Genomic DNA, 17,709 nt, shown 5'->3' with positions numbered 1-17,709 from the left:
ATTCAGGAGCAAAACACCACAGTGTTGCTCTGAAACACACTAACGTTTCTGATCCAACTTTGTTTTTAGGAATGAAAGCGACAGTGAAAGTTCTAATAGGAAGAGTCTAATGTTACATCATTTATTCATGACTATTAGCTCTGGCCAATCCCTGGTTGACACTTGGATTATATAAATTCAGACTCTTTTACATTTGCAGTTGATGAAGTTACGTTCCTTATGTACAGTTCTCTCACCACCTTCAATACCACGACTTAGGTCCCCTTGAGCAAGGCATCGAACCCCCAACTGCTCCCCGGGCGCCGCAGCATAAATGGCTGCCCACTGCTCCGGGTGTGTGTTCACAGTGTGTGTGTGTGTGTGTGTTCACTTCTCTGTGTGTGTGCACTTCGGATGGGTTAAATGCAGAGCACGAAATCTGAGTATGGGTCACCATACTTGGCTGAATGTCACTTTCACTAATCGGGAGCCATACGTTTAAGCAATTTAATAATAGTGATGTTTGACATAGTAAACACAAGCAATTTGAGGATTATAATGGATCTGAAGACAGAGGGTGTTTCCAAGTGTCTCTGGATGGATGCATTTGTTTGTTGAGGAGAAGAACAGATGCTGACATGTCAAGTCACACTGATTTATACAGTGCTTTATTCAATACAGACTGTTTCAAAACAGCTTCACATTAATAAACAGAAAAACAACAGTGTTAATGTTGTAAATTCAAATTATGAAACCAATTAAATTGCAGATGTAAAGCAGCTCTACAGAATACAATAATGTCAGTATTTGGTTCAATTTAGTTCAGTGCTGTTTCAATTTGTTGAGGGTCAATGCTGCAACGTTAGTGTGATTATTCAGCTCAATTCAGGTAAAATGTTGTTCTTATCAGCTGATATTCTCAGAGCAGATATATTGATAATATTTAACATTACATAACATTATCAATTTTGTTGAAGCTTTTCAGTCAGCCTATAATGTCTTCCACCAAAAATGATTAACTCCAAGATAATACTTGCAGAGTAAATCTCTGCATTATCACTACTAGAGGGCATATGGCATTTAGGAGTTTGTTTCGTACTTGAAAATATGCATCTGGGATGTTTGATGTTCTTAATCTTGTTGGATGTTTCCAAAGACCAAACATGTGGCATTTCTGAAGCACAAACACGTTTAAGAAAATACTTTTGGAGGAAAATATGTGTTCAGTGTTCCTCATCGGTATGCTAATCTTAGTATCAGCATTTAGGAAAAAGAAACCAGGAAGCATTTAAAGATCTTGTCATAGTCTCATAATGGGATGCCTTCCAGAGCGTTAGTAGCTAAAATAACACATATTTCCCTCTGTTTGAAGGGTTCGTTTTTAACTGTTCCCTCAAACTGTGAAATATACCAGAACAGCTATCAAACGTGGTTAAGGAGACAAGGGCAGAAGATGGATGTACCAAAGATATAGTTCATGAATTGTTTTGGCCTTACATCGAGTAAGTCTACAGCTAAACAGAGATTTGGACCCTGAACCTAAGAGAGCATATGCATAATTCAGGCATCTCATAACTCAAGCCACGTTATGGGTCATACTAGGTTTATCTTGCTTCACTGTGTCAGCGACCATGATTTATTCTGCCCTCAAAGGATCGTTCTTTTAGGGTCTGTTCTCAGAGTTTCACCAGTAACTTTCTCCTGTCATTCAACAGTGCTACATTGTTCATTCTGGTTAATTTTAAAGTAATTGTCAGAACATAACCTGAAAAAAAAAAAAAAAAAAAAAAAAACATCATATAACCTGCTGAGAACATGTCCCTCATTTGTAAGTCAATAATCAGCTAAATTAGTAATGTTCTTCATTGTATATATTAGGTTACATATACTGTGGGCATGCAAACATTCTGGGTAAACAATTGCTTTAAACGTAACCCAAGGGCCTGAAAAAGCCTGGTGAGGGACCAAGGAGGCAATGAAATGGAAAGTAACACAAGATTTAGGAAAGAAGTAAAATGAACACAATGTTCTTGAACCCCTAACCCCCAAGAGAAATTCTGGAAGAAGGTGGCACAATTAAATTTGACACTGATGAGGTTCATCCTGTTCATAAGAAACCCATGTTCTGACATGTCTTGTCACAAGAGGCCTAAACTCCCAACAAAGAAAAAAAAACAAAAAAAAAAAAACTTTGTATTACCTGTCTGGGTCCGTCTCCAAAAAGAGCTGCATAAACAACTAACAGAAATAACAATGGGTAATACCACACTTAGCAAACTTTAGCCAACACATCCAAACCACATCGATTTACTTTCCAGAGATTTTAAGACTATTAGGTCGGTGTTGGAAGGATTTGTCCTTCCAAAGCATCCAGACTGAATATATCACATTTATGCTGATTACTCACAGTGTTGATTCCTTGCAGGTCATAGACTGCATAATTTTGATCTGTAATCAATCCTCAGTATTACTTTTGTCACACTAGGTCTTAAAAAAAAAAAAAGAAAAAAAAAAACATGTAATTAACATAAGCCAGTTCTGTCCACCAGAAGTGACAACTGCCAAAACATCTGTAAGTATAATGACTGGATTGGACCAGATTAATGCAATGCACTACTCATGGTTGTCCTGCTGGTTCAATTCTATATAGATAGGCTACTTGTCAGGTTCTGTATTTTAAAAATTCTATTCAACACCTACAAAGTGTTGAATGGCATATAGACAGTTTTTACCTCACTATAATGCATCGCGGTTACTACGGTCACAAAATTATGGCCTATCTGTGCTCAGAATTTTGAAATCCACAAAATGAGGTAGAGCCTTCATTTAAGTACTTCATAAACTCTCTGAAAATAGTCATACATAGACAGTAGTCTTCATAGGTTATTATGCAAAGATATAGGGAATGATAAAATACTGTGTATATCTTGGTACCTCTGTAACAAAAGGTGACCAGGAGTGCATTTTTCCAAAAACTATGGTCGCGACTTCTGTTGTTAACAGTATACTTCAATGAGTCGCCATTTCCTGAAATCAAATTTTAAAATAGAAATTCGCGAACAGCATTGCAAAGTTTGTGGCATAGATTCTTCTTCCCTATCAAAAGCTACTCTCAATGCTGCATTTCAATAAAACTTATTAGACAATTTTTGTTTGACTGGTTGTGAAGCATGTATGACAAACAGACCAGATCTACCGGATTTCTGAAGATATTTGGCATGTCACCATATTCTAATTTGTTGAGATAGTGAATTGGTGGGGTTTTGTTAAATGTGAGCCAAAATAATCACAATTAAAATAAACAAAGACTAAAACTTCTTCAGTCTGTGTGCACTGAATTTATTTAATTACGTTTCCCAATTTGAGTTGAATTACTGAAATAAATAAACTTTTTACAACATTCTAATTTACTGAGATGCACCTGTACATTTGAAGCTCAGTGACATTTTAAAATAAAGCTTTAAATGTCTGACGTCATATTTTATGAAGTCATCACCCTAAAAAAAAAAAAAAAAAAAAAAATATATATATATATATATATATAGCCTATAATTGTGTACGAGGTACTAGACTTCTCCCTAAGGTATGTGAATGCTTGTGTCCCGCAAGAGGGATAGCAAAGGTTTTTCACTGCAGTTAAATATTGTGTTTAAAAATCTAAATGCCAACAGATATGAACTAAAATCAAATATTTGGTAGATAAAACATGTTGTGAGTTTTGGAAATGATTACACATCTTTTTTCAAAACAGTTTGGCTTTTGTACTTTGCAACACTGAAGTTATTGGAAATGTTTCTAAATCTAAATCCATGAATAAATAGATCTGTTATGAAGGTTTCAACAATCAATATAAGCATTATCCCTATCACAAAAGAATAATAATAATAATAATAATAATAATAATAATAATAATAAAGAATAATAAAAAGAATAATAATAATAATAATAATAATAATAATAATAATAATAATAATAATAATAATAATAATAATAATATCTTTATTTGTTTGTTTTATTCCTCAATGTCAGTTTTGTTAGCTACAGCATTACACATTACACATTACGTGGAGGTGTCCACGCAGTTATTTTTATGAATGGGAATTTTAGCTTTAATTTTATATTTTATACAACGCATGTAATGTGAATGGTGAATTTTGACTGATTTGGCCATTCAAGTTAGAAATATTAAGAACTCTTTTCTGTTTTATCATTTTTATAAAATAACAATGTTAGTATGAAATATACACACATTTAAGAAAAATTAAGGAGTGATAGTAATGCGGGTAATATTTCTACAAATTTATTACATTGTAAAATAAAAAAAAAATGGTCATAATGACTGCCTTGCTGGTTATAGTGTTATAATGAACTTATTTACTCCCAACATCTGAGCCGCTGAAGATGATTACATTTACTTTTGAAGGGAATGCACCCCAGATCTACCTAAATTTACATTTACCTTTACATTTTATCATTTACAGTAACAGACACTTTTATCCATTACCTTTACATTTTATAATTTACAGTAACCAGTGTTGGGCAAGTTACTTTTAAAAAGTAATTAGTTACAGTTACTAGTTACTTCTTCCAAAAAGTAACTAAATTAGTAACTCAGTTACACATTTTTAAAGTAACTAGTTACTTAAGAAAGTAACTATTGCGTTACTTTCAAGTAAAATTACATTTTAAATGCTCAAACGTGACCCCACCTCTACCCCTCTTTAAAGGAACTTAAAATACATGTGCATGTTCAATTATTTATGATAAATCTGAATATTATAATGAAATGGACACTTAATACAATACATTATTAACAGAAACATGAAACATTGTACACACATCTAAAAAAAAAAAGTTGCTGTGGGACAAAGTGAGACTAGCCTCCAATCAAATGGCATGTATGTAGATATTATGTTTATATAGTGGATCAATGCAAATAACACGATAGATTTTTGGGAACTTTTGATATTTCCTTTTATTGTTTCTTTAATTTCTTGAAGGAAAAAGTAATGTATATACTTCCATTTAGAGAAGGCTACTTTTGGATTATTTGGGCTCGTCGCCATACCTGTCTCTCGTTGACTGACTGGCTTGTGTTGTTCGTTTTGTGTCCTGTCCTGTCCGATGATGGGTCGTTCGCGAATGAGCGTTAGTGATGATGGATCGACTCGTTCGCGAATGAGCTTTTGATGAGTCGTTCGCGATTCGCGAATGAGCCGACTTTAAGAGCCGGCTTTTTTAGTTGAACTTCGGGAGCTGGCTCCCATATCTGAAGAGCCAACTCTATTTTTCTAAATTTAGCCTATAGAAATTAAATAATTATGTAATAAAAATTGAAATATTATAGTCAAAGTCATTTAAAGAGCCGTTTGTGAGCCAAAGAGCCGGCTCTTTTCAGTGAGCTGAGTCAAAAGAGCCGAATTCCCATCACTACTATGCGTGCTTTCGAAAACCCGCCCAACTCTACCTCTGATTGGCTTACAATGAAATTTTACTCTACCTCAGCCAATCGTCAGCATTTATGCGCTTGTCTCGTGCTCTGCCCACTAACCAAGGAAGAACAGTAAAAAAAAGTATTTGCCTCTCGCTCAGAGATCTAGTTGGTCTGATGAAAAAAAAAAAACAGCTTCATCATCAGTTATAGTAACGCGCCGCATTTTTTGGCAGTAACGGTAACGGCGTTATTAAGATGAGAAGAGTAATCAATTAGATTACTTGTTACTGGAAAAAGTAATGCCGTTAGTAACGCCGTTATTTATAACGCCGTTATTCCCATCACTGACAGTAACAGACGCTTTTATCCAAAGCGACTTACAAATGAGAAAAACAGAAGCAATCAGAGCAACGAGAGAACAACAATAGTATACAAATGCCATGACAGGTCTCAGATAGTCTAGCACAGAACACATAGCTATGTGTTATTTATTGTTATTATTTTTCAAGAATATAGAATAGACAAGAAAAGGTAAGTGCTAGTATTATTTGGTCAAGTGTTGGCGAAAAAAAAGATGTTTTTTGAAAATTAGTAAAGACTGGCGTCGTTCACTTGCAGAATGCAAGCTTCTGGAGCGTGCATTGGTTTGAACTAATGAGTTTAGGTATATTGGTGCCGTGCCAGTGGTCGTCTTGTAGGCAAGCATCAGTACCTTGAATTTGTAACATGAGCTTTTTTTGACTCATTGAAGACAACCCTTGCTGCTGCATTCTGGATCAGTTACAGAGGCTTAATAGTACATGCATGAATGCCTACCAGGAGAGGATTACAATAGTCCAGTCTGGAGAGAACAAGAGCTTGGACAAGAAGTTGTGTGGCTTGCTCTGACAGAAAGGGTCTAATCTTTCTAATGTTGTTTAAGGCAAATCTGCAGGATCGAGTCATTGTAGGAATATGGTCTGTGAAGCTTAACTGATAATCAAATCACAAGTTCTAGGTTTCTGTCTGTCCTGGAAGGAGTTATGCTTGATGAACCAACCTGTTTAGAGTAGTTGTGATGAAACAATGGGTTAGCTGGAACCACAAGCAGTTCTGTCTTAGTAAGGTTGAGCTGAAGGTTATGGTCATAAATCCAGCTAGAAATGTCACTCAGACAGGCTGCAATGCGAGCAGCTACCGTCTGATCATCTGGTTGGAATGAGAAGTAGATTTGAGTGTCATCAGTGTAGTAGTGATATGAAAAGCCATGCTTTTGAATTACAGATCCTAATGACGTAATGTAGATTGAGAAGAGAATTGGTCCAAGTACTAAGCCTTGAGGAACCCCAATAGAAAGAAGCTGTGACTATGAAACATCCCCCTCCAAGACACCCTGAAGGATCTATCTGAGAGGTAGGTCTTAAACCACAAGAGTGCGATTCCAGAGATTCCCATCTTTCTGAGGGTGGACAGGAGAATATGTGACCCGTCACGGAAACCAGTGACACAAGTCAGCAGCACAACTTTCGAGCAAAATGAGAAAGAATCGTTTTTCTCCGTGTTTGAGATAGCAGTATTGGTATATTTAAAAGCGTACATTTTGAGGTTGAAATCAGCTTGTTTGTCAGAGATGCTAGCACGCAGTAGGGGCATTTCATTGTCTGTCTGTATTTCCATACTGGATATGTCGGCTTTTGTTCCTTTTGTTATTGCCCCCGCCCTACGAGGGAAGCGTGGCTACTTAGTATGCAGCGCTCTGGCCGGCTGTAGCTGATATAAAAATTCGGTGAAGACGTACGCCGCAAAGATGAATGCAGACGAGCTGAACCGTGGCTGTTACATCGAAAATTTTTTGAAGTACTTGAAGACAAGCCGGATGCTTATAAACAAGCGCTCACTGATTCTGAAGACGATCTGAGCGACGATGAAAGCGGCATAATAAGACTGTAATATCCCTAATCTACAACTGAGCGAAGATGATGACGAGGAGAATGTATTGGACTGGCGTCAGACGAGTTGGACCGTAAGATATCAGAGGCTATATCGATAGTAACATTTGATGGGGATAAAGACAGAGAAATGGGGAAAATCCGTAACATTTAGAGGCAAACAGACGCACAGTGCAAACTTCGGAGATGGTTACATCCACAAAGAAGTCCCCGACAAAGAGAAAGTGTGCCCGAACGACTTATTTCATTGGAGGCATCGAGATCTACGAGAGTACTTTTGTTTCTTATAAAAAAGCATCAATATGTACTTTTTGTTTACATAAACATTAAAATAATAACATTAAAATGATGGCCACATTTTAAAGATTAAAGATTTTTTAATACAAAGATAAAACTCACATATTTCAGCCTCTAAATCATTTTTATAAAAGTAAAAAAAGATAAATTACTGACATTTACAATGCACATTGTCCTTTATTATTAATAGTATGCAGTCCGATTTTTCCCGTTGTGTCTATCGTTGCTATGCAGGGGGTATGTCTTATCTAAATGAGATGTAAATGAGCCCCATTGTCACTAGCAGCAGTGAGAACTGCACAATCTTTAAAGGCCATGTTCTGCTTTTTGAGCTTTTTTGAGTGCCTACCTTCAAATGGCCACAACTTCTCCAAATATTATCAGATTTCCATGTGTTACACATCGTTGGAAAGCTTGGAGACTACACTCTCAGAATCAGTGAATAACTCAAAAATCCCCAGAACCGACTTGTGTCCCTACTTTCCGTGATTGGTCACATATGTTGATTAACTGTGTCATAAGCAGCAGATAGATCCAGAAAGATGAGTACTGAGGATTTGGAAGCTGCTCTTGCCAGTCACAGGGCTTCAGTAACTGAGAGCAGGGCAGTCTCAGTTGAGTGGCCACTTTTGAAGCCAGATTGGTTGCTATATAGGAGGTTGTTATGTACAAGAAACATAGAGAGTTGGTTAAACACAACTCAGCTCGTTCAAGTGTCTTTGAATTGTACGGATGAAGGGATACCGGTCTGTAGTTTTCTATAAATGCTGGACTTAGAGATGGTTTCTTAAGCAGTGCGCTTACCCTGAGCCTGCTTAAATGCTGAGGGAAATGAACCAGAGTGAAGAGAGCTGTTGTAATGTGAGGAAGTGACGGTATGACAGAAGAAGAAATGGCTTGAAGGAGGTGAGAGGGGATAGGATCAAGTGGACAAGTAGTATGATGATTGGAAATGATAAGTTTGGAAATATCCATCTCTGAGAGTGGAGAAAAGGAGGATAAAGAGTGTGTATTAGTTGTTATGAAGTTATCATCAGTCTGCATTGTGGGGAATTGATCACTGGTGATTCTTGTCTGGACTGCAAAGTCATCAGCTGTAAGAGTCAATGAAGGAAGAAGGGGAGGCGGATAAAGAAGAGAAGAGCAAGTTTTGAAAAGTGTGCTAGAGTCAGAACAGTTTTTAATTTTGTTGTGGTAGTATGATGTTTTAGCAGGGAAGACATTTGAAGAGGGAAGACATCAGAAGGAAGAGAGGAAAGACTGATACACACTGAGGTCAGTAGAGTTTCTTGATTTATGCCATTTCATCTCTGCAGCCCTGAGTTTAGAGCAATGTTCACGGAGAACATCGGACAGCCAGGGGCAGATGGGGTGGTGCATGCTGGTCTGGATGACAGTGGACAAAAGTTGTCCAAGCAAGAGGTTAGACTGTCAGTTGCACTGTTTGTGTGTAGTGCTGAAAACTGAGAGAGTGAAGGAAGTGAGAATGAAACCATAGAGGATAGGCGAGAGGGAGAGAGTGAGCGCAGGTTCCATCAAAAGGTGACCTGCAGTGGAGTGTGTGCTGTTTCAAGAGTAAGTGTGAGGTTAGAAGTTATGAGGAAGTGGTCTGAGGTGTTCAGTGGAGCAACTAATGTGTTGTCCATGGAGCAACAGCGTGTGTAGATAAGGTCCAATTTGTTGCCTGATTTGTGAGTCGCTGAAGTAGACGCTCGCTTGAGATCAAATGAGTCGAGCAGAGAATTGAAGTCAGTAGCCTGGGGTTTTTCTAGGTGTATGTTGAAGTCACCGAGCAGTACCAGGGGAGTACCATCCTCAGGAAAGTTTGATAGTAACACATCCAACTCCTCCAAGAAGTTTCCCAGTTGACCTGGGGGATGATAAACGACTACAAAGTGGATTTTAACAGGGTGGGTTATAGTAATTGCATGTTTTTCAAATGAACTGTTACCTGTAAGAGTTGGTTGAAGCTCAAATGTCCATTCTTTTGAGATAAGGAGACCCGTACCTCCACGCCTACCGGTTGTGCAAGGGGTGTGGGAACAAGTGAAATTAGTGGAGAGGGCTGTGGGAGTTGCAGTATCTTCAGGTTTGAGCCAAGTCTCAATTAGGGCCATGAGGTTGAGACCTGAATGATATATTAATATTGAAAAATGTGTCTATGCTTGCGCTTATCATTCATGTTTTAGCCTCACCTACAGAAGAATAGAGTATAAGGTTTTTTTATGAATCAGTTGCAAATCGCCATGCCTAATAATGTGCTAGTTAGCAAGTTTTGCGGCTAAAGTAAACAGCATGGCTCATCACCCCGAGGAAGAGAGGGGCAAGGAGAGCAGAGCATCTAAAGAGACATGCAACAATACAAAATAACTGTTTTTGACAAGGTAAAAATGGTGTTATTTTACACTACCAGTGAGAAATTTTAACCAAAGTATGTTATAGACGTTCACAGGACACCATAACACAGGATGATCCTGAGGTTTGCTATATCAGGGGCAAAGCTTGATAATAGCTGTATCTTCCATTCGGCCTAGCCTTGACACACTGCACATACACAAAATTATGTTGCAAAGGCTCCTCAGTGACTCCAGAGCGTCCGTATTTTAAATTACATACATGACTGACTTTGTACCCTTTCTATGTGGTTCAGACCCAGGTGTCTGACTTCGGGTACCACTCTATGCATGGGTTGTTGTCCCAAGATGCTAACAACACACACTTCCTTCATGGACTAGGATGTGGTCTTAGATGGCCATCCATCCCAAGGGATCTGGAGAGGTCATCTTCTTGACTAGCACATCAATTGCCTTGAAATGATGGCTGTATTTCGGCCCTGAAATACTTCCTACAGCATTTAAGAGGCTACCATGTCCTAGTGTGGGTGAACAACACTGCGGTTGTCTCTTACAAAAATCACCATGGCAGCCTGTGGTCATGCAGCCTCAACAGGCTAGAGCAACAGGTTCAACGTCAGGTACAGGACAACTTCCTGTCCCTTAGGGCAATTTACATTCCAGAGCATATGAATGTGGGAGCAGACTTGCTGTCCAGACAAGCTATGACACCCCGGGAGTGGTAATTCCAGCTCGAAGTAGTCAAAAAATTTGGGAAAGATTTTACAAAACAGAGGTGGACCACTTTGCTTCACAGGAAACAAAACCATTTTCCCCTCTAATTCTCTCTGACTTCTCCAGCTCAGGGGACAGTATTTCAACAACTGCCTGAGCTCTAGAACCTTAATGTCTGGCCCCTGAGAGTGACCAACTAAGAGATATGCTGTGTTACCAGTCGATGTAGACCCAGTTCACTGCCCAATTGTTTCAGTGCTGGAGTTCCTGCAAGATAAACTGTCCACAGGCATATGTGCTTGTACTCTCAGAGTCTATGTGGTCCCCATTTTGGCTTGCCATACTCTGATTGACAGGGTTCCTGTGGGAAAGCACCCTCTTGTCACCAGCTTCATTCGTGGACCTAAGAAGTTGAGGCCGCCCACCAGAGAGACAGTCCCTTCATGGGACTTGGCCATAGTGCTTGAGGGTCTGGCTGGGACCCCTTTCAAACCACTAGAGTCAACGCCTTTCAGGTTTCTGACTCTAAAGATGGGTTTTGTAATGGCTATTGTTTCTCTGAAGAGAATTGGGGATTTGCAGGCTCTGCCAGTATCACCATCCTGCTTCCAGTGCAGCAGTGCTGGTATTCTCACTCTCATAAGCATTGAAATGCAGCATCAAGAGTAGCTTTTGATAGGGAAAGCTTTTGCTTTGCATGACTGTAAGAAAGCAGGAACAAGATTCTGCACCTCAGGTGTAGGTGTAGGTGTGCCTGGACATCCTTTCACACAAAGGTTTAACCTGAATGTGTGTCCATTTCACATCTATTTATAACCCACTCAGGTGCACATATTCGAACCGTCAGTTTCAACCGTCATTTAACAGTATAATCCTATGAAGTGCCGGATTATTGTAGTATAATTTTCACAGTGAGAAAAAATCTCAAAGGGACTCAACATCATCAGCTAGTTATCCTAATGTGAGTTTTGCTTTACTGAAAGAAAAATAACGGAGAACAAAACAAGATTAAATTCTCCAAATTTGTGGTATGTTTGTGGCTGCCAAGTTTCTGCTATAGAAACATGCAACATTTGATTGGTGTAGCTTGTTCACTCTCATTGGCTATAGTGGGTATCACATAAGAGGCAGCCTGATCAAGAGTCATACATATCAAACATTTCATATTCACGATTTGGGACTGTGCAGGCTCTGACATGATCGGGAGTATTAAAATAACCGTAATTAAAAAAGGATTTTACAACAAGCCTCAAATTGAGCCATGCCCTCAGAAATGCATGAAAAACATTAAACACACCCAAGAACAGGAAATAGCATGGTGTGCAGCAATAAATATTATATATTATAAAATGTATTCTCACATTCTTCTGGTGTGTGTACATATTCATCTTTGATGGCCTGAAGGTGTTTACATCTTCAGCTAATTAGCATTTTCATATGCAGACATGTAGATGAGTTTGTTTCTTCATCTGACAAGATTTGAAGAAATGTAGCATTTCATCACTTGCTCACCAATGGTTCCTCTGCAGTCAATGGGCGACATTGGAATGACAGTCCAGTCCAAACATCTGATAAAAAACATCACAATAAAACTACCTAATCTAAAGTGTTTTCCCTCAATAAACTCCCAATTCGCTGCTTATTAATACTGTAGTTAGTAAGGTAGTTGTTAAATTTAGGTATGGGGTAGGATTAAGAGATCTAAAATATGGTCATGCAGAATAAGGCAATAATATGTGCTTTATAAGTACTGATAAACAGCCAATATGCTTCTAATATGCACACTAATAAGCAACTAGTTCATAGTGAGAACTGGTTCATTAAAATAAAGTGTTACCTCCACAAGTAATCCATACAACTCTACTCCATCAATTGACATCTTATGAAGCCAAAAGCTGCATTATTGTAAGAAACAAACCCACCATTATGATGTTTTTAACTTCAAACTGTTGCTTCTGGCTAAATAGATAGAGTCCTCTATCCATTATATTTATATATCCAGTGAAAAAGTTGGAATGAGGAGAGAAATACACTCACCGGCCACTTTATTAGGTACACCTGTTCACTTGCTTGGTAACACAAATTGCTAATCAGACAATCACATGGCAGCATCTCAATGCATTTAGGCATCTAAATATGATGAGGACGACTTTCTATAATTCCAACCTAGCATCAGAATGGGGAAGAAAGAGGATTTAAGTGACTTTGAAAGTGGAATGGTTATTGGTGCCAGATGGGCTGGTCTGAGTATTTCAAAAACTGCTGATCTACTGGAATTTTCATGCACAACCTTCTATAGGGGTTTACAGAGAATGGTCCGAAAAAGAGAAAATATCCAGTGAGCAGCAGTTGGACGAAAATGCCTTGTTGATGGAGAATGGGTAGACTGGTTAAAAATAATAGAAAGGCAACAGTATCTCAAGTAACCACTCGTTTCTACCAAGATATGCAGAATACTATCTCTGAATGCACAACACATCGAACCCTGAAGCAGACCGGGTGCCGGTCCTGTCAGCTAAGAACAGGAAACAGAGACTACAGTTCACACAGGCTCACCAAAATTGACAATTGAAGATTGGAAAAACGTTGCCTGGTCTGGTGAATCTTGATTTCTGCTGCAACATTCAGATGGTAGGGTCAGAATTTGGCATAAAGAACCTGAAAGCATGGATCCATCCTGCCTTGTCTCAACGGTTCAGGCTGCTGCTGGTGGTGTAATGGTGTGGTGGATATTTTCTTGGCACACTTTGGGCCACTTAGTACCAACTGAGCATTGTTTAAACTCCACAGCCTACCTCAGTACTGTTACTGACCACGTCCATCCATTTATCAATACAGTGTATTTATCTTCTGATGGCTACTTCCAGCAGAATAATGCACCATGTCACACAGCTCAAATCATCTCAGACGGGTTTCTTGAACATGCCAATGAGTTCAATTTACTCAAATGGCCTCCACAGACACCAGATCTCAATCCAATAGAGCAGCTTTGGGATGTGGTAGAACAGGAGATTTGCATCATGGATGTGCAGCCGACAAATCATATCAGTATGGACCAATATCTCTGAGAAATGTTTCCAACACCTTGTTGAATCTATGCCACAATCTGTCCAACCCAGTACTAGCAAGGTGTACCTGATAAAGTGGCCAGTGAGTGTATGCACAGCTCAAGCACTGTTTACAAGAGAAAACAGTCCAAAACATTTCAAAAGGATCCATTGGTGAGCAAGTGACAGAATGCTACATTTCTCCAAATAAAAAACTACTAAAAAAATGAATAATAATAATAATAATAATAATAATAATAATAATAATCTACATCTTGAATGGCCTAATGGCTAAGAATAAATTCTCAGCACTTTTTTTTTTTTTTTTTGTGAACTATTTCTTTAAGTGTGAACTATTTCTTTCTTTATTTTCTTTAAACATTTTTACATTAAAAAATATGCAAATAACTTTATTTCATGTAATGACAAAATATTAATGACTGCATATTATCAGGGATGTTACTTTGCTGCATATTGTTCTTATAAATCCCTTTTAGATAAGATTATATTAACAATATTACAAGGTTGTTGAAGCTCTCACTGAAATGAAGAGCTGATTATGTAGGACTTTTTAAATCTTTTTTTTTTTTTTTTAATCAACATTCATGTTTACTGTGGCTCTTACTTATAAAGGCTGTCGGGCTCCAGGCACTTGAAAATGAGAGAGTAGATCAAACTGTGAGGATGTTCTCCACTTCTGCGTCCCGCTACTACACATGAGGAGCCCAGACCTGATAAAAGATCATCCATGAGGCTCACAACCTCTCCTGAGAAACACAGAAATGAAGAAAAGAGATCAGTATGATAAGCCAACAATTAACTAAACACAACCAACTAAATACATTTTAATTTCAGTTTTAATTATTTTAGTACTTCAGTACTAAAGCTTTAAAAAAAAAAAAAAAAAGATTAATTATGCCTTGGCAAATACCCAAAATAAAATAAGTTTACATTATGCTATTTTTTTTTTTCAGTTAACATTTATTTTAAGTAAGATTTTTATTTTATTTTTATTTATTTTTATTTCATTTAACTTTAGTTTTAGTTAAGGATAATAAAACTAAAGCTGACTCCTGAAACTTAAAAAAAAAAAAAAAAAAAAAAAAAAAAAAAACTGTGAAAGTGAGCAATTTCAAGGCGTTGTTTTTATTTATTTATGATTATTATTATTATTATTATTATTATTATTATTATTATTATTATTTACTTATCTATTTTTTTGGTAGGCCTATATATAGCCTATAATTTGAGTGCATACATCATTAAACAGCAATTACAATTTTGCACAACCCTATTACGATAAAAAAATAAAAAAATAAAAATAGTCCTAGAGCAAAACACTTTCAAGTGTTTTTCCAGTGAATTAAAAAAAAATGATACATAGGCATTTGCTAAAACCAGTTCCCAGCACGACCTATGAGGCAAAGCGGACACGAAAAAAGCAAGCAGCAAAAACAACATTTGACACCTCCAATTTTAGCAACTCTGGAGCTAGACGAACATGCGTCGTAGGCTCCCATCAGTTTTTAACACGTTCCAAAATACATATCAAAATGGCAGAACGTGTCTGGGTTGTGCATCCCAAGGGAACAGTAAAAAATGGGCAACGGAGGGGAGGTCTAGAAAGGGGGGACTGAACGAACGAATGATTTAGCCACTTTCCCAGAAAGCACATTGTATATAAGGGAAGCTTCCCGCTCACATTCCACACCTCAAGAGTGCCCAAGCCAAGATGTCTTTTTATAAGATCTCAAAACCCTTTGCTTTCACTTTGTGGCCCCCACATCTCAAGAAGTTCTGTATATTCTGAAACTTGACATTCATGAAATGGAAAACAACGGAACGGTAACTCCACTTATAACAGCAAAAGGTCTGTGTTGAATAATCCCAATGATGGAATGCCCTTAAATGCATACATATTTTCTTCTCATCCAAGAGACCCATGTTGCTTATGGTACAGTGTTTCTCCAATGCCTCCCTTGAAGTTGACTGTCAAAACAATGGATAGTAAATATTCCAGTGTGCCATATGCTAAAAAGGTTGCTTGAAAATAAGTCTTAATCGATTATTTGCCCCTTAATTATAATGTTCTGTGAAATGGAATAAAAGTTGCATTGAATTAAAAGTGCAGGTACATTTTCAGAGTTTATCATAAATTAAAATTATTAAATAAAAAATAAAAAATCATCAAGAAAATGAAATCATAAAATAAATGTTAACTGGTAATGTTGCATTTAGAAAAATCATTACTTGAAACTAAATAAAGATTAAATGAAAAAAAAGAAAGAAAACATTTTATTTCAGCTAACTATCAAGGCAACATTTCTTATTTCATTTAATTTAAGTTAAAGTGGTAAAATAAATAAATAAATAAATAAATAAATAAATAAATAAATAATAAAATTATATATATATATATATATATATATATATATATAGTGTATCAATGAAAGTAAAACAGCACTGGTATGTACTAAATCCTTTTTTTTTTTTTTAAAAAAAAAGCAAAACAAACAAAAACAAAACAAATACAGAGTCATATACAGAATCATGCAGTACCTACTACATTCAATTACAGCTGCAACCTTACAGCTGGGATTATTTTACAAATCTATAAATCCTGCAGAACCACACTCAACATGGACACATATTTGGTTAGAGAAAAAAAAAAAAACAACAGCATGAAAGTATGGCCTTTTTTCAAGAGCAGCCAGCTCTGTCTTCAGGCTCTTGAATTATGTAAACACGAGCTGTTATGATTTTACCGTATGTGTGGCCCTGGCCTGAATTATATGGGAAGAATTTATGGAACATATCTGCAGTTGTTCCGTTTGCTTGAACTCCTGCACCCAGCAGAGGCCACCTGTTTTGCGTTAAATGTTAATTGAATTGAAAGTGCTGTATAGCTATGCCATGCGCACACAGAAGCATCTCCCCTGCAGCATGGGCCTCGATAAGCTAAGTGAAACTTTTAAAGCAGTTTTGCTCTAAAAGAAATACAACTGCCAGAGAAAAAGGAAGCCCGGTTTTCTTGCATCGTCCGGGAACTGTGTGAGTCTTGTTCAGTTTGTTTCCTCGCACTATTAGCAGTGACAAGAGGTCAAAAATTGCTTAAGATTGACTATCTATATTACGCCGCCTGGCTCTCGGTCCATTTCCCTCACATTGAGACAAAAATGAGTGGAATGCACGAGCGGAGCCAGATTTGGCGGGCCCCCTGACAGCTTTAAGCCGAGAGAATGTGCAAAAGTGAAGGGAAATAAGAGGCTTTGATAGGTACGGCAGAAGGCAGGGGGAAGAAAAGTCTGTTTGATGTTTGATGTTTCTGCATGAGGTTTGGCACGAAATGCTATCTTTGTATGTTTTGATAATCAGAATAAATCAATAGTCCGTCCGTGACTGGGAAAAAGGAAAGCGGCCACCCGTGGGGCTGTTTCGGGGGGTTGTTAGTAATTATCACATACTCCAACAATCCTAAAGAAAAAAAAAAATGGTAGAAAGAAGTCAACAAGCCCCAGAAAGGAAATCTTTGTGCACGTCCAAAATGATCACTCACATCTGCTTTGCTGCTTAGGACCTGGACGAATTAAGGCTGAGACATGCGTGCTATATCTTACACGACTTACATTTTCACAGTGGAGTGACTTCCGTCCAGACTGAGAAACTGCAGTCTGTGTTTGGAGATCTGACATTGGGTTTGACAGTGTCGGAATCTCAATGTAAAGCCCAGGTCTTCGGCACACGTGTTCGGCATATAAACCTCTTTGCTGCCGCTCTTCCGTTCACTGCACACAGTGCAACAGATCCCTTGGGCTTGTGTGTGTGGACATCAAAGTTGCATGAGTTGCATGTTTCTGAATGTTTGTATGTCCATACGGAGCAGTGTGGGTACTTTAAGGTGGGTTGGTATCAGGGGGGTTGACACAAACCTTCCTCCATGTACTCTAAGAACAATC

General features: G+C 37.8%; 1 protein-coding gene across 1 annotated transcript in view; it reads right to left on the bottom strand.

The window, feature by feature from the left end:
• LOC127957904 (astrotactin-2-like) overlaps positions 1 to 17,709 on the bottom strand; it is a 489,389-nt gene that overhangs the window by 14,930 nt on the left and 456,750 nt on the right. The window contains exon 20 of the mRNA XM_052556604.1: positions 14,379 to 14,520. Coding sequence (XP_052412564.1) covers positions 14,379 to 14,520 — 142 coding nt within the window. The remainder of the gene's footprint in view (positions 1 to 14,378; positions 14,521 to 17,709) is intronic.

Source organism: Carassius gibelio, chromosome B5 (genome assembly GCF_023724105.1).
Source record: "Carassius gibelio isolate Cgi1373 ecotype wild population from Czech Republic chromosome B5, carGib1.2-hapl.c, whole genome shotgun sequence".
Taxonomy (NCBI): domain Eukaryota; kingdom Metazoa; phylum Chordata; class Actinopteri; order Cypriniformes; family Cyprinidae; genus Carassius; species Carassius gibelio.
This window is presented reverse-complemented; position numbering and strand designations above follow the sequence as displayed.